Source organism: Heteronotia binoei, chromosome 10, assembly GCF_032191835.1.
Source record: "Heteronotia binoei isolate CCM8104 ecotype False Entrance Well chromosome 10, APGP_CSIRO_Hbin_v1, whole genome shotgun sequence".
Classification (NCBI taxonomy): domain Eukaryota; kingdom Metazoa; phylum Chordata; class Lepidosauria; order Squamata; family Gekkonidae; genus Heteronotia; species Heteronotia binoei.
The window spans coordinates 32,419,865-32,443,163 of record NC_083232.1 but is presented as its reverse complement, the minus strand read 5'-3'; the positions used below and the strand labels follow the sequence as shown (position 1 = coordinate 32,443,163).

Here is a 23,299-nt window from a genome sequence, read left to right as displayed (position 1 = left end):
AGTGTGGAAAAGTAATTTAGTACGACAAAAAAAGAGTTAAATTATATGTCCTCTTTCCCCTGCCCGGCCTCTCCTCAGGGTTATAGTTTCAGCATCAGAGTTCATTTGCTCTGTCAGTGGAGACTGTTTTTCATTGTTGGCACGTGTAGTGAGGAAAGTACCTCTGAGCATGCGATGAATGCCTTCCCCTCACCAGGAAAAGCTCCATTGTTCTCTCCAACCCGGTTAGTGATCAGGACTTCCAAGTCTGCCCGTGCCTCAGCATCTCTTCCTCCTGCTGAGTAAATACGAAGTTGCCAGAGTGAGGGGAAAGGCGCCTAATTGTTCATGAGCAGTCTTTTCCCGGCTTTGGCCTGAAAAGGATTTGGTGCGATGCCTTGCTTCTCTCTGCCCGTGGTTTTGCTCACTCTGCAAAACTTCCTGCCACAAGAAGTTGCAATCGCTGGTCTCACATGCAACAGCAACTGTTTTGCAACAGATGGGGAATAACCGCAAAGTTGACTTCTACTAAGTATTTTAAGCTGTGTTAGTAAACTGTTGGCACTTCCTTAATATAAGGACCCCAGATTTAAAAAAATATATACAAAAATTGAATTTTCCAGAAATACTTAAAGGTATGTTCCCTTATTTCAGAAACACCACAGTTCCCCGGAATTCAAGAGAGCAGCCACTCACTTCACCTTTTCAGCATTCCCTTCATGCATTATTGCCAAGCCTGCGACTATTTGTGGGTTTTTATTCAACCAAGAATACGAGGCCCCGTGAAGGCTTGTGTAGGGGGAGAACCATGCTTTCTCAACTTTTGCAAATGTACACGGTTAATGACTCATTTAGAGCAGCCAGGACAGGGAGGGAAAGTCAATTAAAGAACAGATCCACAGCAGAGTTTCTTGAACTTCTGATCTGGAACCTGTCAGGTAGCCCTACATAGTGTGGTCCACAAAGTTAAATTGAATGTCCTGGCCACGTTGATAGGTTCTTGACACTTCCCATTTTTGTAGTTCCTGACAATACAATAGAAACAGGGTATCTCTAGCATCATGCAGGTTGGAATAAATGTCTCAGTCCCAGTCCCACCCCCATGAGCTCTCCACAGTGCCATTAAGATGGCTGTTTCTGAAGCAACGGATTCTGGGGGCATCTGGTTTTTGGCCACTGTGTGGCACAGAGTATTGGATTGGATGGCCTATAGGCCTGTTCAACTTGTCTTCTCTTATGTACTTACGGTGCATTGCAAACTAGTGGGGTTCAGGCAATTACTGCGCTGGTATTTTCAAATAAGACTGATGTTTCCGAATGCAATATTTGCAGTTTAATATTAATTGAGGCATGGGTTACATTGCATTTACCAAAAGGAGGCAGAAAAAACTCAATGGGTCTCAATATAATTACATAAATGTATTACAAAAACTGATTGCTAGAAACCTGATGAGGCATGTTTCCAGATTAGTCAGTGGCTCACATTATCCTTCCACAGAACAGGGACCAGTTAGATTCCATTTTCTACAGAAGTTACAACTTTAAGAGATGAGCAATTGTCAGGCACTGAGAAACTGCTACCATAAAAAGTATACTAGGAGAAAGAGATCTGCAGCAATTGTGTCGTGCCAGCCTTAGTGAGGGGTTTTTTTGGAACTTGCCCTGATCAGATAGTTCTCATTTTGTACTGTTTGTAGTCCCAATGCTTAGTGTTGTTCAGCCTGTGCTAGTCTGTAGTCTGATCAGGTTGAGATTAGCTTGGCCAAGCTACAGTAGTATCATTGGGAAAGATGAAATGAAAAAGAGCATACAGATTTCAGATAACTTGTATTCTTCTATGTAATTATGACTTTATTCCTGATTTGTACTTCTTTGGAGAATCATACATTTTTCCTTTTCTTAATATTGTAAATGACTGAAGAGGTTGTAGGGAACTAGGGAAGTTTATTCATATGTGGTGGTCTTGTGTAGTTGTAGGAAATTTTTGCAGAGATTGCAAAAAATAACACAGGAACAAATAGAGCCTACTGTTAAATTAGCACTGCTGAATTTATGTATTGCTGAAAATTCTTAATGTAAACAAAAACACCGATCAGTTTTCTTTTAGATGCCACAAGGATCAATGTTTGAAGAATGCTAAAGGGATTTCTTTGGATAGGTGATATGTTAAATTAAGGAATATACTGGCACTTGAAGAGATAACAAAATCAGCTTAATCCAGGAGAGAGAAAAAAAAAGATGATTTTAAGATAATTTGAAATGGTTTTATAAATTATTTAAAGCAATTTCCAGAATAAAGCTCATTTGAAAGCTGTTTCTAATTGGATGGAGACCCTTACTTGGATTGTTGTTGTTGTTATTAACAATTAATTGCCCATTCCAGCTCACACCAGGCTCTGGGCTATTTGCAACATAAATAATCCTACAATAACATACAGCATAACAATATAAAACAGCATAAAACTTAGTTAAAATTATAAAATCCAGATGGTGTTCTGTAGGTTGTTTCTTTCTCTATCCTGGACTACCAGGTAATCCTACTTGGGAGTGGGGGAGACTTAGAAAGTATCTGGGTGGTAGGCAAGGAGGTGCCAGCTGGATAATAAACCAGATAATTTGACTTATGCATTGAATTGTTATGCCAGAGGATACTATTTTTCAGAAACTGAATAAATTTAAAATTATGTAAAATTATAGCCATCAAGATGGAAACACCTTCCCCTCAATACCCTCTTCTTCTTTTTCTTCCCTTAACTATTTTTTCTCTCTAGTTGGGTTTATGTTTTCTGTGTTTGTGTGCTTCTTTTGGTTGGAACCAGGCCTCAGATTCAGTGGGAGCTCACAGGAACACAGCTCCTGAACCTTTCTGAGAGTTCCACCTCCTCCTTCTAAGAGTTTCACCTCCTTGCCCATTGAATAGTATTGCAGCTGCATAACAATCCCTGGATGAGCTCCACCACCAGTTTTTCTACAAAACGACCCCTGGTTGGAACATTACCATAATATAATTGCATTGCTTTTTATATTTGAAAAAATAATGCTGTTGGGCTGAATCGATGTGGCAATCAGTAGTCCTCTAGTAGTACAGTGGAATTGGTGGCTGCAGGGACTGAGGCAAGGAAAATAGCATCAATGAAGGCTGTGACCTTCAAAGTATACACTTTTCCTATCTACACAGTGTGCAAAGGTTCTTTGTGAATTTTCCAAAATGATCATATCAAATCAGGGAGAGACCAGAAAAGTGAATTATTTGAGGATGGCATCATGTGGATACTCTAAAAAAACCCAACCCAGTTTTGAAGCTGAACCAGAGCAAGACCTCTATATGGGAGCAACCTACAAGGGTTCCCCAAAGAAGTAACTGCAAGCAGGCTTTTTACTAGTAATTAGGAGCAGAATGAGTTTTTTTTTTGAAGAGCAGGCTAAATTCTAAATAATTTTCTAAGTATGGGCATAGACCAGGAATGTCTGGTTTGGGGCTCACTAACTGGGTGGTTTTGAACCCCAAATCAAACTCCCAAACCAAAAACCCTACCTGAACTGAAGCTGTTTGGGTCCCCTGGCAACGTGCTTTCATCACTTCCAGGGCAAGTTGGGGGCACATTGAAAGGCTGAAGACCTGAACTAAATTGAGCCTGGACTTTGGCTTGGGTTTGAATTCTGTGCCCATCCCTAAATTGTTCCTTTACACTTTTTCAAGGAAAAAATCCCACTATTTTGTAGGAGAAAGACTCAATTTTCAGATATACCGTACATTATGACATCAGACGTCAGTGGTTTTGAATGAACTTGAAGCACTTCAGTTGCATATGAAATTTCGATACCACTTAAAATGTGTAATTGAAGGAAAGAGTGATTCATGCTTTCAAAGATGCATCTCTGGAGTGGTATATATGTTTCTGACTGAGCAGGAGACATTGATAAATGAGGAGATCAAAATCCATCAAGTGAACAAAAGAAGATTATATGTTTGACCTTGGTAGGTTCTGGTTTAAACATGTCTTAGTTTTATTTTATTTTTTAAGTGTTCGTTTTTAAAAAAAATAATGATTTGGATACTAACCACAAGACCTTATTATGAAGAAGCATACAAAAATAAAACACACCCCGGCATAAATTGTAGTTCAGGGGTCCCCAACCTTTTTGAGCCTGTGGGCACCTTTGAAAGTCTGACATATTATTTATGGCTTCCATAAAAAGGCTGCAATAGGAAGTAGATCCAGCCATAAAATGGCTGCCGCAGCTTCCCTTCAGTCACACAGTGATGATGCTTGTGTTGAGGCAGCTGCTGCCAAAGCCAGCTTTTTAAAAATCTGCATAGCCTGTCAAATCTCCAATGACCAATCAGAAGCCCCACCTGGCTCCACCCACTTTATAAAAACACTTGGCAGGCACCAGGAAAAGGTGTTTGTGGGCTCCATGACACTGTGTTGTAGTTATTCTATGTCCATTGTGAGCCCAGACTCAAAACCATAATTATTAATAGAGAATTACTGAGTAATGGCAAAGACTGTCTTTTCTCTTTGCTATTCTGTCCTTAGTTAATGTTTCACTACTTCTGGGCTTTGTCTCAAAATTCAAGACTCATTAGCATTTACTTCCTCACTTTTCTGTTAGCATCAACCAAAAATGTGCTATTCTGGCTGTTAAAACAAGGCTCTTTCTTATCATGTCTTGCAGATAACATGTAGGATGAAAATTAACCTCCTTCATTCTGAATCATATCAATAGCTTCCATATTTAGTATTACCAGTCTGTTTAAACAACTCCCCCCCTTTCTGTTATCTTCATTCTTTGACACCTCACTTTTTATACTGCACATGGGCAGACAACTAGAAAAAAATGACATTTCATTAGAAGGCTTCCTTGCCTAATTCTTTGGCATTTTGCTCTAATATTTATTTAGATATTTCAAGCCCTCATTTCTCCCCAATGCAGACCCAAAATGGCTTAAACATCATTCTCCCTTTCTTTCGTTAAAAGAATAATAATTATTTTTGTAGTTTTCCATCTATTCATTCACTAAATATACAAAAATAGTAATGAACAATCAGTAAATACTTTTACATACAGTTCAATACCTAATGCTTATTACTTAAGAGGAGCTTTAACCTGTAAACAAAACCAACCTTAACTAAAAATAAATCATATAAATACAGAAGAGTTTTTTGGAATTGTATTGTATTGTATTAAATATTCAAGTACTGGGTACCACGCTGCTACAGCCTTTTCCCATAACTTTTAGGGGATAAGTTGGAACATGTATAAGCCATTTTTGAAAGAATGAATTAGTCGCATAATTTTATTAACCGCTGTTGGATCGTGGGTGGATTTTTATCTAACCATTTTGTTGAGATCAGAGTTTTGGCTATAAACAATAAGATAGAAATAAGATCTTTCTCTGAATCATCTGTATGAATATATGAATTCTCCCCTTCGCACCACAACCCTGTGCAGAGACCGCTATGGACTCCCTGAAAGCTCCCATGGATACATGAGGATTCAATCCTGGCTCTCCCAGATCCTAGCCTGACATTCTAACCACACTACCATGCTGGCTTTCCAATACTAGTGTTTGGTAATAAGTATTTGCCAACTCCAAGCTCTCAAAACCCCCTTGTATTAAAACCCAATAAAAATAACATGATTCAATGTAATCTTAACCATGTCTGCTCAGAAATAAGTTGCCTAGAGGCATGTTGAAATTGGATTCAATATTCTTTGGCTGATTTTGTAAAGCTTTCTATAAATGACTTTCTTCTTCTGTGCTTCTTAAAATTACGATCATTTTTTATTTTTAATTACAAATGAAGGAAAGGGATAAAATAATATTATTACTGCTGAACTGCATCGTAACATAATATAATACCAATAAATATTCAGACTATACCTCTTAATATACATTGCAGGATTTAATGTCTTGCATTCTCATTCAGTTTGATCTTATTCCAATATAAAATAAAAGGTTGCCAATTCCTAACAAAGCTTTCTTGGACAGATTGTTTCCTTTCCCATATTTGTCTATTTGCAGTAACTTTGCCTATAATTAACCATAATTTGCTGATCCAAACTCTTGTGTGTCTTCAGAAATTATTAATTGAATTTTAATATTTTGGGCAAGTAAGAATTTTGAAATTCCTATATTAGACAAAGGACTACAAGAAATATCAGCTGCAGCAAGTTTACACTGATAAAGTTAACCCAGTTGCCTGTGGAACTGAATTGCTAGGTTTTGAAGGTTTTCATGAAGACTCATTTACCATAGTGGGAAACAAAATGGGTGTTCTTTTTTTTCTTACTATCTCTGTGAATGTTGCTTTAAGCAAATCTTCACTGTGGATGCATCTGCACTTAGCATTTTGTTCTGTATTTCATCTGTTTCCGCTGTGCTTCATGGGTGATCAGTTCCAGAAGTTGATTCCATACCATAGTATAAGCTTTCCTTATGGTCTTTCTGAGCTTTTGAGCCAGACTTTCTATTACACGCTGATACCAGTGAAAAATCACTGTTCTTCTATCTCAGTGCTTTTGTCACCGTTGAGTCCATGACGCAGCACTTCTGGGGGGGGGGGGGGGGGGTTAAGCACGACAACAGTATATCAATACAGCAAGCTTCTATGCAGGTATCCAGCATCCTCATTCTAGCACTGTGCCTTTATAATCAGAATGTGACATATATCATTGTGACGCATTTGGAGGTGGAGGAACAATGCCACAAAAGGGACAGATGTACTCCACCACCCCCCTTTTCTTTTGACCTCAATAATGCACTCTAGGACATCATTTAGATGCTGAAGGACTACCTCTTAGACTAGGTCTGAGGCCTTGAGGCCAACAAGGACCTGGACAGAAAACCTTTGAGTGGTGTCATTATCCTTGAACCATGGACCCTGTGTCTGAGAGACAGGAAGTGGCACACTACCCCTCGAGCATTGTGAAGGCTTGACAAGGAGGAGCCTGAGCCATATGTATGTGATAGCTCATGGCTCAGAGCCAGGGTGGTCTCTCCTGAAAATCCAAGAATGCACAAACAAGAGGAGGCCTGAGTCTTCTCCATCCCACCAATGTCCTGCACTGTATCTGGGTTGGAATGGGGTCTTTGGTCTGTAAGTGCTGCAGATCCCCTTTGATCAATGTCAACAAATAAATAAAGTTGGCTTTTTATTACCCAACAGAAAGTGTTGGCTCTCCTCATTCAGGTCTGCATGTGAAGCTCTGCTTGCCCCTGGATGAGACCAAGAAGCAGCAGCTGCACCATCGTTTTGAGAGGGGATTCTGCATCTTCTTTGGCTTGGTGGATTTGGAAGACTCACATCTCTCCCACCCACTCTCCTTCTCTCTGCACACTTTCCCACCTCCTTTTTGTCTCAGCTGCAGATGGATTCCCCTAGGGTTGCCAGCCTCCAGGAGGGGCCTGGAGATCTCCAGCCTTTACAAGCTGGTGGAGATCAGTTCCCCTGAAGAAAATGGCTGTTTTGAAGGGTGGACTTTATGGTATTGTCCCATGCTGAGGCTCCCCAAACCTTGCCCTCTCCTGGATCCACCCCCAAAGTATTTTCCAGCACAAACCTGGCAACCCTAATCCTTCCCCCTTTTTATTTTATGATGGTGATTGTGGTGATCCCCCCCCCCCCCCCGGTTGTGCCAATGGGATGATACATTGCTTTGTCTTTTGGCTGCCAAACTTAAGATGGGGGTGGGTTGGGAATGTAAAACCCCTTTAAAAACACAAATATTGGTTTTAATGATAAAAGTATCTGCTCAACAGCACCTTGCAAATTTAGAGGAGTAACATAATGGGAAGGAGAAGATGCACATGTAGACACTGCTGAAGCAGGGAAGGGAAGAGGGACCGCGTGTGATCCATTGTGGAGAAGGGGTGTAGGATGGCACTGAAGGAGTACCAAGGAAGAGCACTCATCCCCTCTTGGATCCTAATAGGAAAAACTGCTTGGGAGGGGGTTCCATTGAACATTTCAGAACATGCAGGGCCGGCGTGTGGGAGTAGGCTGACTAGGCGGCGGCCTCAGGCGCCCCCTCTCCCCACGCCCGCACCGGTCCTGACTTCGCCCAGGCTCCCCAAGGCTTGGGAAGCCTGGGTGAAGGGGGGGTGGGGCCGTGAGCACCCACTGCCACTTCGCCCAGGCTCCCTGAGGCTTGGGAAGCCTGGGCAAAGTGGGGAAGGGTCGGGACTATGAGCACCTGCTGCCACTTCGCCCAGGCTCCCCGAGGCTTGGGAAGCCTGGGCAGAGGGGGGGGGGATCGGGGCTGTGAATGTCCGCTGCTGCAAGTGGGAGGGGGCGTGTCAGTGACATCATTATTGACATCATTGGGGGCGTGCGCTTTGCGTGCACGAATATGTTGGTGGGGGTGGGGGCGAGGTGGTGGGGTGCGCTTCAGCCTTGGGCGCAGGAAAGCCTAGCACCGGGGCTGAGAACATGGAATGTGTCTTCTTAAAGCAGAAGAGCGCTGCTTGATCCAAATTATTAATTATAGCTTATCTCAAAGTAAACAAAACTGGTAACCCAGGGGCACTTTACATATCAGCAGCTCAGTGTGATATTTGCTGCCTGTGTATTATCTCAGGCTTAATAAGGGTGAGGGGCTTTGGCTTGGAAGAGCACCTGCTTGGTGTGGAGAAAGTCCAAAGTTCAGTCCTTGGCAGGTTTACTTTAAAAATTCAGGGGATGTGAAAAATTTCTGTCTGAGGCCCCTGAGAGCTGCTGCTGTTCCCATTGGACAATACTAACCTTGACCGACCAATGGTCTGACTCAATGTAAGGAAGCGCTTCATGTATGTGAGCCTGGAATCTGCAGGCAGCTGTGTCAGCTAATAGTATTCCACAGTTCCATAGTTTTGATGAAAAAGACATTCAGAAGATAAATTCCTGTCATAAACCATGTGTCATTACAGATTAATAAAAATGACATACATGCACTACTAAGAGTAATGCAGTTCTTAGTGAAATATAGGTGCCTCCTTCCAGAATATAGCAGTGTGTTCACATATCTGGAGGCTGGGTTGTATTGTGAAATGATGAGCAGTTTTCATATGGATTGTGGGGAAGGATAGACTTGAAAACAGATTTTAAAAGACTGGATAGAATGTTTTTTTGTATAAAACACATCCATGCCCCCCATATACACACCTAATGTTTCTTGGAACAATAACTAACTGGTATATTTTTCAGCAACAAAAGCTAATGAAGGAGCTAGATGTTATGCCTGACATTAATATATCCTGTTTCTGTGAACTTAATTCTTGTTCCTTCAGTAGAAACTAATGGGCAGTTCTGAAGAGCCTGATCTTGCTTAGCTAATTAAAAACATCTTAACTTTGTTTGCTTCAAATTCAGATATCTGTTTAAGGGAATTTCTCTATAATAGAAGAAATGTCAGGGTGAAACTATAAACACTATTCTATCTACACATTTGTTACAAGAAGATAATGGGGTGATAAGAAAAACACTGTGGCCTCTACTTTTAAGTAGCCTCTACTTCTAAACAGTTTATAATGAGAAATATGTGTGCACACAGGCACTTTAGCATTCCAAAGCCTCTATCTTTAAACAGACTGCAGTAAAATACACAACAGTGCACGTAGGCACTTTAACATAACCTCCTTTTCCAAACAGTCTGCACTTACGTAAATGAATCCAAACAGCCTGCAGTAGAATAAATCAGAGTGCACGCAGGCACTTTTAAAGTACACGCAAGCACTTTTTAAAGGTTAAGAGTCTGTATGTAACTCATAAGCCAAAACATTCGAAAACAGTCTGTAATGAATTCGTTCATTTAGAGTGCACACGGGCACTTTATCAAAACAAGTATTCCACTTCACAGTCATGCACATTCAGTCCACTATTGTTTCAATGAGGTGTTAGGATGAAGAATAAGTTCATCCACATAAAGCCAGTTCCCGTTAGTTGGTGTCAAACGTTTCGTTTCCTTTATCAAGACTGATGGTTTTTAAGTGGAACCCAAAAATCCTGTCACTTCCTCACAAGGCTCCAGCTAACTCATTCTTTGCAAAGATGAAGGAAATTTCTCAGCAGTTCAAAATTATTAACTGTTTGACTTGTCCAGCTAAAACATAATGGTTAGATTTCTAGCAACTGTGCTATGGGCAGTCAGACACATAACTCTTTTCCAGTCCTGGTTATATTGTTACTGTTCATCCAAAACCATAGGTCAGGCTTCTCCAGTAGAAGCAAACCCTTGTAGGCTGGTTGGCAACTAATTTGAAAGTGGTTGCTGTCAGTGCAATTTAGCTGATTAAAAAATTGTAGCTTCTTGGTTAGTGCCTATGGTTGCAAAGAAAGATAGTTAAGGTCCTTTAAGTAGAGAAAGTGGATACAAAGGAAAAGGACTAGACATTTATTTGAGTTATTTTTGTAGCCCTATTAAAAACTCTTGAGCACTCCACTTAGAAGACTGCTAAATACCAATTTATGCTGGAGCACTGCTGTACAAACGAGGAATGCTTTCAGTTTCAGACTGGCCTGAGACCCTCTTTATAATTGGATGGGTCCCATGAACCATCCAAGGCCTGGCTCATATGCTCACTTTCTGTTTGGTGGGGAGGTTTCCACCACTCCCAGCTGTCCACATGCAGTCTAATTACCAGGGGAATTGGCCAGTGTGGTGCAGTGGTTAGAGCACAGGATTAGAATCTGAGAGATCCAGGATCAAATCCCCATCCCTGTGCAATGGAAGCTCACCGGGTGACTTTGGACCAATCACTAGTCACTCACTCTCAGCCTACCTACTACACAGCCGCCCTGAGCCTGCTCCGGCGGGGAGGGCGGGATATAAATAAAATTATCTATCTGTCTATCTATCTATCTATCTATCTATCTATCTATCTATCTATCTATCTATCTATCTATCTATCTATCTATCTACACAAGGTTTTGGTGTAGATAAATGAGGAAGGAAGAATCTTGTTGTTGGATGTTGTTGGAGAAAGGGTAGGATAAAAATGGACGTGATAACTACAGAAATGTCTCTTGTATACTGGTACATTGATAAGCTTTGGACTGTTATTTCCATGACTATGCCAGCTCTAAAGAATGCCAGATTTGTGAAAACCATTGACAAGATGGACTCAGCTTCAGTCAGCTCATGCAGATGTGTAGATGTGTCCAAGAATGATTGTGCGGAGAAAAGTTGTCAGCCAGTATTACTACATGAATGTGCTCTAGCTCAGGGGTGGCCAACAGTAGCTCTCCAGATGTTTTTTGCCTACAACTCCCATCAGCCCAGCCATTGGCCATGCTGGCTGGGGCTGATGGGAGTTGAAGGCAAAAAACATCTGGTGAGCTACCGTTGGCCACCCCTGCTCTAGCTTGATCACTTAGAACTGTTTATGTACATGAATGACTCCATGTCTAATGGAAGTAATCTCCAGCCACTGTGATTCTTGGTTGAAACTGAATTCTTTGCCAGGACGACAGTGTACACTGTTTTAAACTTCCTACACAAATGTACCTTTCCAAAATCAGTTCATAACTGCTGCTATGCGTTGGCCTGGATCCCATCACTCTGTTGAGCAAAGTCTGAAGTCTTCCTCTAGCCAAAGGAGTCTTCAGTGGCTCTTTTTCTGGCAGAAGTGGTAAGATACGAGCCATTGCTTTTACCTCTTTTTCTCTTACCCCCTTCCCTTCTGCCACATTTTGGAAAATAAAGGCTGCATTTAAAGATAGATGACTTATCAGTTCACTGTTTGGTTGCACCCTTGAGGAGGCTTCCTGCAGGGAGAACTGATGAGAACGCTTAACTAACTGCTGATCCAGAAAACCACAGGAGGGATGTGGGAGGATCCAGTCTGCCAATGGGAGAGGGATGTTCACTTTGTAATGATTAGACAACCATTTTGCCAGCTCCTACTTTAACAAGAAGATAAACATTTTGGAAGGAGAATCCTGGGTCAGCTTTAGTTCATGAGCTCAGCTCTTCAGTCCTGAGGAGATCTGCATCCATTTGGACTGGATTACACAGCCTAGAGGTAAACTGAAATTTGGAGCCTGTTAAAATGTGGGGTAAGGGAGAGCTGCAGAATAATTAAGGCAAATCAGATTGTTACTATTTATTTATATCCCGCCCTCCCCACCGAAGGCAGGCTCACTAACGGTGAGCATTTGTTTGGTCCTAATTTTAAAAATTTATTTTGTGGATGATTGTGGGGTGTATGTGTGTGTGCCAACAGGCACACTTTATACAAAATAACACAGCAGAAACAATGAATAAAGTTGCAGCAAGAAGGTACAACAAGGCCTTTTCACTAATGTGAGCAATCCTTTCTTACCTAAACTGAGCTTTAGGAAGGAAAGGAAAGGTCCCCTGTGCAAGCACCAGTCGTTTCTGACTCTGGGGTGACGTTGCTTTCACAATGTTTTCACGGCAGACTTTTTTACCGGGTGGTTTACCATTGTCTTCCCCATTCATGTACGCTTCCCCCCCAGCAAGCTGGGTACTCATTTTACTGACCAAGGAAGGCTGAGACAACTTTGAGTCGGCTACCTGAAAACCCAGCTTCCACCAGGGAGCGAACTCAGGTTGTGAGCAGAGCTTAGGACTGCAGTATTGCAGCTTTAACACTGCGCCACGGGGCTCTTAAACTGAGCGTTAACGCCCCTGTAAAAAAATTAATTTCCTGAGTGGTAGCCATGTTATTCTGTTGCAGTCCATAAATCCAATAGGACATTTACTTATAGAAAACTTCAGCATGGTTCCCAGGTAGATTCCACATTTCAAAATCAGTTCTCTTCAGAGAATCTTCCACAATATTTAAGTTGTAGTTCTGGGAGGTCCCCATGCCGGCCTGCAGGTTGCTAGCCCTCACTGCTGCATAGGTGGCCCATTCTCACTGCCCGAATATTCTTAGAAAAGGTACCCTGCTTTTGCATGTTTGGTGCAAAGTCCCACTAAGAAGGTGGCGAGTTGCTGTCCCCATTCTTATTTCCCACTCTTGGGCTGAATACAGATGACCTATTTGGGCCAACTCAGGAACTCCCCACAGCCAGATTTAAACGGTGTGTTCAAATACGCACATCTGGGTCCTGCCTCACTCCCGCCTATATGTCATTCTCCAGCGCCTCTCTGCTGCCTTAAAAAGCTATCACTTACTAAGTGGCAGCAAACAGGCTTCCCTGTCGCCTTTCCTGGCTGTCTGAACAGCTGGGGAGTGCCAGGAAAGTGCCTCCCATGCACTTGAGCAGTCTGACTGCTCCTCTGGAGCACACGCAGCCCGTCCCTCTTCCGGCAGTGAGGTGCATGCTGTCTGACTGCCCCAGGGTGCCTTGGACTGTGCCAGCTTTTTTCTGAGCTGGGAGGCTGCCACCCCAAGCTGTCTGTCTATACCCAGTCTCTGATTCCATTCAAGCAGGTTCATCAGAGAAGTATCTACTGCTGAAGCTCCACTTTTCCTTGTGATTCCTTCACTGGAACACAGGCATACTCCACAATTTAGTCCATTCTGTTCTGGAAACAACATCGAATTCAGCTTAGAGACCTTTCTTTTAACATGACTTTAATAAATAAATTGGGGGGGGGGAAGCAGGCAAATTACAACATTAATAAAATTCTCTCATTACAAATACACATTGGCACTTGTGTTCCTATTTAACATAAATAATAATCCTCAAATTATCTATCAATCCAACCTGCCTGAAGGGCAAGTTTTTATTTGACTTCTGACTAATCAATTTTAGAGTGCTAGAAATTACAATTGCTGATAAAGTCCATCTGTTTAGTGAAAAGATCTTGAAGTGCTGTTTGTTTGATAAGAATCGATGCAAAGGTTTTCTCTTAAATTGCTAAATCATAGGTTGACACACTAGGAATAGACCCCTGAGTGTTTTTGCCCAAGTGTATGTTTAATAATAAATTCCTTGAAGCAGTATAAGGAATGGATAAAAGGAAGTACCTACATCCAAAGGGTGATTAACACATGGAATTCACTGCCACAGGAGGTGGTGGCAGCTGCAAGCACAGACAGCTTCAAGAGGTGATTGGATAAACATATGGAGCAGAGGTCCATCAGTGGCTATTAGCCACAAGGTAGATGGAACTCTCTGTCTGGAGCAGTGATGCTCTGTATTCTTGGTGCTGGAGGGGGGGCAACAATGGGAGGGCTTCTAGTGTCCTGGCACCACTAATGGACCTCCTGATGGCACCTGGGTTGGTTTGTTTGGCCAGAGTGTTGGACTGGATGGGCCAGTGGCCTGATCCAACATGGCTTCTCTTATGTTCTTATGAAAAGATAAGTACATTTTGCACACAAGCTTTCAAAAGGATAGCATTTTCAATATCCCATTAGAGCCAAAACTGTATGTTACATTGAAGTTCCAGAACTGGAACTCCTGATGTGTACTTTTCCAGCTGGGAGGGAGGGGAGAGTTGCCACCTCCAGTTAGGGTCCCATAGATCTCCTGGAATTACAACTGATCCCCAGATGACAGGTTCCCCTGGAGAATATGGCTGCTGAGGTCCCACCTTCCCCAGGCTCCATCCCCAAAACTCCAGTAATTTCCCAACTTGGAGTTATGGCTTGGGATTGCAAAACTGCCCCATGTACTGTTTACCTAATAAAAATTGACACCTCTCCATGTAGTCAATTCCAGCAGGGAAAAATATGGGCAAAATAAGACGCCTGACTGTTCTTTGCTGGAGCATAAAGTGGCCCAGGAGGGCCCTTCCACTTGGAAAATGAGCCCATAGGAAACATTAGCCCACCCACTCCTAGTATCAAGGTCCGGTTGGGGACCTGTGAAGTAACATGTTTAGCTTTTTATTAGTTATTAACTTTGGCTGGACTAGCCACCTGTTAACATACAATAGTATAATAGATCATCCACCCCCACACACATACACATTCCTATAAAATTCTTCTCACTTTAGAACTTGGTGGCTTTTTTTCTTATGTGTGATGGGCACAAGCATCTGATTCCTGATTCTGGAGAGCTCTTAAGACAGTGGTGATCAGCGCAACATCAGAAGCAGAATGTCTGTGAGCATTACTTGCTGTGCTCATGAAAGCTCATGAAAGCTTGAATAAAACTTTGTTGGTCTTTAAAATGCCACTGAACTCTTAACTTTGTTCTATTGCATCAGATCAACATGGGTGCCCATCTTGATCTGCTATGGGCTGGTCATTCCTGAAGGAGGATTGCTGGCATCACCAGCACCTCCAGTATCTCCAACAAATAATGCCTGTATGTGTTCTCCTTGTAACTTCAGGCAGCAGGGGAGGGTATATGGGTCCCAGGATACTTATTCTACTGCAGGTAAGCGAGGCATGGATAATTATACCCCCCAAAAGGAGACATCAGCATCCAGTTGAGAGAGCTGCAGATAGGACAGCATTTCATGGCAGAATTCAGTGCGCAGTTCACTGTTGCATGGCTTTGTAGTTTGGATAGCAGGAACCTGTGCAAAGAGACTGTATCCTATTAAATGGCTGCCAGGATCTGATCCTAATCTTTGGTGCTGATGCGGCAAAGATATTCCCCTGAAGCATCGCTTTGCTTACAAGATGCTTTTTTGCACATCTGGAAGAAAGCTAGTGACTTGATTTCTAAATGCTCATCAAATGTTTCTACATACATACTTTTCCCCCCCTGGTAGTGAGAAGAAGGTGTTAATGAAACATGGCATCTGGCTATGGCATCCAGCTGTGCCACAGAAGCCTGGGGCGATGATGTCACTTTAGCAGCAATGGTACAAAACTTTGTTTACATTGATTTCACTTCAGCGATCTCGTAGGATAGGGCTGCCTGGCTGATAACCTCCTTTTTCTCTTATAAATATTCATCAACTTGAACTGCCTGGTACTTTGCTATGCCTGGGGGGTCTTGCTGACTGTTTGTCTCCACAGCAATTACCGTATCTGATCAGATCACTGGTCGGTTAAGTTTGTCAGCAGCCAACTGCTCTGCTGCCATTCATTTATGGTAATAAGAGGCTTGTAGGGTGTGCTGCAATATTTGAATGCATTTGGATTTTCTTAGCATGTGAGGAACAGTAGTAAATTCATGGCTGAAGTTGTTTTTCCTCTCTGTTAATCTAGAGTTTGGTTAATTTTTTTTTCTTCGGGATTCTCAGGGTGGCACCAAGCTGTTGGCAAGGAATAAGAACCCATGGTTACAGATCATTGAATAGATAGCAATTATTTAACAAGTAGTAGATTGTTTTTCTGGCCACCTAAAATTACTCTAACAACCCACTCCTGACCATATTTGTTCAGAAATCCTGTCGATTTCAATGGGACTATATGAAAGTATGCATAGGACTCCAAGTTAAGTTTATTTTTCTTGGTCTATGTAACTTTTTACCCTTTTTACTAAATACCAGGGCTTTTCCTGGGCAGGAGCACACAGGAGCGGAGCTGTGCCCGAGCTGGCTAGGGCTTCAGCTGGCAAACTAGGGAAGGCATGGGGGGCATCTTTAAATGCCTCCCCTATGGCTTCAGCCTTCCCCAGTGTGCTCGCTGTGGCAGGTGTGCTGGGGAAGGCACAGGGGAGCTCCTGCTGGGCTTTTTCTACATAAAAGCCCTGCTAAATACTAAATATTAAGTGATTATAAAAATAATACAAAACATAGTTTTTCCAAACTGATGGCATGTGTGTGTGAAGTCAAGCAGGCCCTGACTCTAAAGCAGGGGTGGCCAAACTTCCTTAACATAAGAGCTACATAGAATAAACCTCAGATATTTGAGAGCCACAAGACATGAACATCAGATGGGGGAGGGAGGAGAGAGATGGAAAGAAAGCAACTTTAAATGCATTTTCCAAACTAGCCAATGGGGTAGTGGGGCTTCGAGAACCACACAGTAGGTGTGAAAGAATCGCACGTGGCTCCTGAGCTGCAGTTTGGCCACTGCTGCTCTAAAGCAAGAAAGTGGGGATCACCCTGCTTGTATCAATATATTAACTGGCTAGTATCAAGTATTGGCACTTGCCTGGAAGGAATGAGTAGAACCATTTTAAAATTACATTTCTGAGTCTGGGCCTTATCACTGATGCTACCAAGATTGTTCTCATGACGCTGCATAGTTATCATTTGTTGAGCAGGAAGCTAAGCTTTTTCCACCGAACAACAAACTTAATGACTTTAAGCACTAGCCTTGTACCCAGATCTGGTCTTGCCTTTTCATTGCTGATTAATTTTCACATGTAGGAAGGTTGTAACTTGTGCCATTTTTTCCCTCTGTAATCACGTGCCTTCCTGTAGTAGTACTCTGAAACCTTTATTCACAATCTCCCTTTTCATCTGTTACCATTTCCAGCATGGTAAGTTTGTTTGGAAGTATAATGAACAGCAAATTGCATTGGAGAGCGTTCCTTAGTTTGCTTGGAAACTGCACAGGTGGCTTCATGCTGAAAGAAGATCGCAATTGCCATTCAAGGCCTCCTTTCCCCATTCTTTCTATGTTAATAAGAATCCCAATGTACAGCTGGTGACTGCAGAGTAGAAGTCGCACACGCTTTGCTTCCATTTCTTGTAAAGAGGGGGGAGGGCACTGGAGTTTTAGTCCTGCTCAATAGAATTGCCAGGTCCTCCCTGGCCACTGGAGGGGGTGGATGTAGGGTCGCTAGATCCTGGCTGGAGATATGGGGATAGAGCCTACAGACCTTAGAGGGATACAATGCCGGGTCCACCCTCCAAAGCATCCATTTTCTACAGAGGAAGTGATATCTGTAGTCTGGATTTAGCTGAGATTCCAGGGGGATCCAGGTCCCACCTGGAGGCTGGCAACCCTACATGCTCAGATGAAAAGGAGGCATTTTCAGCCCATTAAAGGCCACACATCTGCAGCCCTGGCCATTATTATAAAAGCTGCTTTACTCAAAGGACCATAAAGTTCTGTTAATATTATATTAAAGTAGTACATTAAAGTACGTAATAGACCAGGGGTGGCTAACGGTAGTTCTTCAGATGCTTTTTGCCTACAACTCCCATCAGCCCCAGCCAGCATGGCCAATGGCTGGGGCTGATGGGAGTTCTAGGCAAAAAAACATCTGGAGAGCTACCGTTGGCCACCCCTGTAATAGACATTTAAAACTTCCAAGTATGCCACTTATTCTCCCCCACCATAGCACCAGTGAATATTCTACTAAATGACTCTATTATTGAATTTTAAGCATGGTTTGATTTTACTTCAAGTGACTCATAGTGCAATCTTGCCAATAGTTATGCCTGTCTAAGCCCATTGACTTTAGTGGGTTTATAATGATGTAACTCTGCTTAGAATTACACTGTTGGGGTTGATTGTTATCAGAAAGTGAATGCTGTTGAAATTGGGCTAATGGCTACTAGGTCTCATGTTAATTGGTGATGATTTACCTAGCAAATTGGCCCTTCTGATCCCATCTCTTTTCCCACCACTGCCAGCTCATTCTTACTCAGGTAAATTCTGATAAATGTGATGGAGCTCTTGGATTTCCTTGGTTTCGTTTAGTAGTGTGCAATAATCAGTAGCCATGATTTAAGTCACGTAAATCTTTTTTTAGTGAAAAGTTGTGGTAAATGTTCTCTACCCATTGATTTTTCATATCCTCCAATAAATTGCATTTCTTTAAAGACCAACAGACAGGAGTTCCATACCTGCTGGTTTATTGCATTATGGTAATAATTCAACTTGTAAGTTTTCCTTTTCTGCTGTTGTAATTATTTACCACCTAAATTTTCCTTTTGAAACAGAACAATCCAGGAGGTAAATAGTTGCAGCATTACAGGATCCCGTGTATCTGCAAGAACAATGGGGAAGGTTTGAAATACAGTAGAGCTGGGAAGGCATGTTCTGACTCTTTCTTTGAGGAGACTAATGCAGGTGATCATGGATCCACTCCAGAAGAGTGGATCCACTCATCTCTCTAAGCACTTTCAAAATCAGATGATTTTTTTTTTTCCTGTACCAAGATGGAGAAAAGTACAGGTAGTTAGAAGAATCAAACTGGAGTGCACTTTTGTTCCTATTGTAAACAGGTTTGTGATATTCTTATCCGTTCTATTTTTCAGATGGAGCAAGCATGCGAGGACATAGACCAAATGTTCAGCAATTTATTGGGAGAAATGGATTTGCTGACACAGGTGCGGTTTGCTTTCTTTACTGCTTGTTAAAACAGGTAAAGGGGTAGAAAAGGGGACATTTCTTGCTTCCTGCTTCCCCTTCAGTTCTTCATTGTTATACATTTCCAAATGCCAAGAAGATTCAGGGGCACCACTGACCTGAGCTAGTTCCTGGTGGAGAAGGGAACACTGAGGACCCCTGTAGAATTTTCATTACTTGTCCTTTCTGGACCAGTATATGAGTAAAGCACAGATAGAAATGAAGAGGTATTCTCATAGCCATGCAGATCGGTTCTTCCCATCAACTCCCCAGATCTTGCACCCTCATGGTGCTTCAGCCAGCACACAGCAGTGCCTCTTTCTCTGTGTCAGCCATATTCAAACTGATCTTTTCTTCAGACACACGTTGGCCCCAGAGGTTGCCTCTCCTGGGCCATGACAGACACATGGATGGAGCCATTTCCTTACAATTAAGGCCCATTGAGGAGCCATCTAAAATTGTTAAGTGTCACTCTTCAGTTTGTCTGATCATCCCGCTCCCCCAGTGTGCCACTTTAGGACACAATCATAGGACTGACCCATGGTAACTCCATTCTCACAACAATATTAAATACACTGCAAAAATTAATTTCAGTAGGTAAGAGTATAACATGAGAAGAGGTCTTCTGGATCAGACCAGTGGTCCATCTAGTTCAGCATCCTGTCATACACAATGGCCCACCCAGTCCTCTGGAGGTCCAGCAGGAGGGCATAGAGGCTAAGGTCTTCCACTGATGTTGCCTCCTGGCACTGGGATTCAGAGACTGGTTGGCTTTGAATGTGAAGGATCCCTTTAGTCACCATGATTAGTAGTCGCTGATAGACCTATCCTCCATGAATATAATAATCTTTTACAGCTGTTTGTTTCTGTGGCCATCACTACATCCTCTGGCAGCAAATTCCACATTTTAATCACTTGTTATAATTAAAGGTTTTCCAGTATTGTTCACCAAGGTAACTTCCAAGACTAGGATAATTTTACACCACAACCTAATTGTGTCCCTTGGTTAGGGCATGTCTGTCCACACTTTGAAAGAGGAAGAAGAAAGAACACAACATAACAGTCCCCACATGCTTTCTGTGAAGGTTGGACATCATTGGCATTGTCTTTGGCATTAGGGTTGCATAACATAACAAGAATAATTGGTGGCGGATGAGCATCCTTTGTTCATGCAAAAATACCTTTAATATGCTGCTTTAAAAAAAAAAAAAGGCACCTGTACTCCATGAATTCTAAAGACTTGCAGTTTGGATCAGCCTAGCTTCAGAGACAAACATTCCACACAATGCTAGGTTTCTTGTTTTCACAGGCAGGCTTTCTGGCTTTAAATCTTCTTAAATCAAATTCCAGTTGCCATAGTGTAGTCTGCTGACTTGGGGATGAGGATAGGGCATGACAACCCAACAATGCATTATGATGTTCATGACAGAAGCTCCTGCTGACTCCCAATGACTTCCATACTATCAATTATCCAGAGCAGCTTTCCCCTGCATGTGCTCTTCCCTTGATCGCAGGCCAGTCCTCTCTCTATTCTTAGGGGATCTGGCTTCATTTGCCTTCTTTTGGTACCTCTTCTCATCACTCACTAGATATTTCTTTTGATCTTATGAGAAGCTTGAGCCAGTTTGATGTAATGGTTAAATGTGCAGACTCTTATCTGGGAGAACCGGGTTTGATTCCCCACTCCTCCACTTGCACCTGCTGGAACAGTCTTGGGTCAGCCATAGCTCTCGCAGAAGTTGTCCTTGAAAAGGCATCTGCTGTGAGAGCCCTCTTAGCCCTTCCCACCTCACAGGGTGTCTAATGTGGGGGGGGAGAAGATATAGAAGATTGTAAGCTGCTCTGAGTCTCTGATTCAGAAAGAAGGGTGGGGTTTAAATCTGCAGTCTTCTTCAGTCTTCTTGAGAAATTGCAGCTCCATTAGTATTTTTAACACTTGTGTTGTGCTTTTTAGATGTTCAAAATGCTTGTATGAACTATGTTGTATTATTATCCTCTTGAGTAGTATATGGGAGGCTGAGAGATGGGGGCTCCCCCAAAGCCACCTAGTGAAGCCTTGGAAAAAGCAAGATTCAAACTGGAGACTTCATAATTCAGACCCGTGTCTTTTAGCCACTCTGCTGCACCCATTCTACCCATATAAATCTTTTTATGCTTCCTAAATGACCATGAGTTATACAAAGCCCTGCTTTAGTGGTTACAGAGATCCTGGGGGAGAGGGAATATAAGGGCCAAAGTGGGTGTTTGAATCTCTTGCCTTGGATCCATCACCACATTTGATCCATTGCCTTATTTTCCCGCATACCAGCTTTCATTAAGAATTGTTTTTATAGCTCAGACACTGTTGTTCCTCTCTTTAACTTCATGGTCAAATTTAGGATAACTAATTAATTTGGGAAAGAGGAAAAAATTTAGTAGGAAATCTTCACAGTATTTGAAAAGAATGCTTTCCTGTTTTTGGTTATTCTGCTTGAGCCTGGCCTTTCCCACAGAATTTTAATAATCTGAATTGTATGTATTTAATTTTCCAGCACGGTTTGTACAATGGACCGTGGGCTGAATAAACCACAGCTTATCATGACTTCTGAATACAGACTGAAGTGTTTTTTCCCCTTTCCTTCTTTCTCAGAGTTTAGAAGTTGAAATTGGCCCACCTCCATCTGCCAAAACATGTAACAATGAATTTAATTTTGTGGTCGGTTTTAAGGATTTAAATGGTAAGTTCTAACAACTTGTATTACTATAACCAATAAATATTTGGGCCTTGTCTTGAAAGAAATTAATCCTCAAGGCTTAAATGAGAACACGGCTATAAAAGTTGCCCTGTTAAATATTGTACTCAGTGGCTGATAACAGTTTGGGGTGGATGGGAGAACCATTCTGAACCCTCCACATGCTCCCCCACAAGCTGTCCACATCCCATCCACGAGGCAACATGGGTGTGATCAGATGGCTCCATGTACCATTCCCATCGCTTGGTTTGGGTATTTTCCCCATACATTTTTAGTGGTCACACTACCAAGGCACCTTGTGTCCTTCCACTTCCAGATGCTGAGCAGGTGACTGGTGTGCAGCTCAAAAATTTACTACCACTTCAAAAGCAGTAGCTTTTTGAGCCACACTCAGGATGCCAGAAGACAGGGTGAGTACAGGATGGGGATGGGTGGCAGATGTTTGCGTTTGGAAGGATTGTTCTAGTCCAAGGATGGCCAACAATAGTTCTCCAGTTGTTTTTTGCCTACAACTCCCATCAGCCCCAGCCATTGGCCATGCTGGCTGGGGCTGATGGAAGTTGTAGGCAAAACACATCTGGAGAGCTACCATTGGCCACCCCTGTCTAGTCGATTTCTGTGATGTCTCTATCGGCCCAAAGTGCTGGTCTGTTAGCTGCCAATTGTTATAATATTTTTTTTATTTTTATTCTGTACAGATCAAGATCTGATCTGGCATAGATACATTTTATTATAATATATTTTCTAATATTGTGCTGAAATGTGATATGAAAAAGATTGTCTTCGTCACCTATCTCCTTGGCTTAGAAGCCGTCTCTTCCAAGCAGGAAGCTTGGAAAAAGTCTGTGAAAGATTTCCTAATAATGTTAGTATATTGAAGACCCTCAGATTGAAATAATCTCTCACAAATCTGGAATCTTTCTTAACAGAATCCTTAAATACGCTGGAAGATACTGATTTGGATGCTTTAATGGCTGATCTTGTAGCAGACATCAGTGAAGTCGAAAAGAAGGCCACCTCCCAAGAACAAAATGATGCTTCTCACTGTCAGCAAGCTGCTGGGATTCAGCCCGCAGCAAATGCCTCTGCTGCTTATGACTCTCAGTTGTATGCCACTGTTGAGAATGACTTGCCACCTCCCCCTGCAGATCTTCCACTGCCGCCACAACGGCCAGCACTGCCTACTAAAATATTCACACAGGTGAGATACCTCGGAAGAAACTAATTTTAATCAAACTTCTGCCAAAACTCTTGGTATGAAAGGTTCGGAGGATACTTGCTCAGTAACAGAACAGATCGGGTTGAATCCAGTGAAAGAGAAGCCATTGACAGAGGAGATCTTTTCCTGCCTTCTCCAGCACCCTGCCACTTGTCCCAACACTCCTCTGAAGAGTGAAAGAAGGTAAAATTACCTTTTGCCCTTCTTTCCTGAGGCAAGTTTCAGATGAAAGAGAGGGAAGCAATTTTATTTGATTCC

The 23,299-nt window shown here is 42.3% G+C and overlaps 1 protein-coding gene across 1 annotated transcript in view; it reads left to right on the top strand.

The window, feature by feature from the left end:
• Positions 1-23,299, top strand: part of APBB1IP (amyloid beta precursor protein binding family B member 1 interacting protein) — a 68,111-nt gene that overhangs the window by 230 nt on the left and 44,582 nt on the right. The window contains exons 2-4 of the mRNA XM_060248324.1: positions 19,000-19,071; positions 21,720-21,807; positions 22,752-23,023. Of these exons, the coding sequence (XP_060104307.1) occupies positions 19,000-19,071; positions 21,720-21,807; positions 22,752-23,023 (432 nt within the window). The remainder of the gene's footprint in view (positions 1-18,999; positions 19,072-21,719; positions 21,808-22,751; positions 23,024-23,299) is intronic.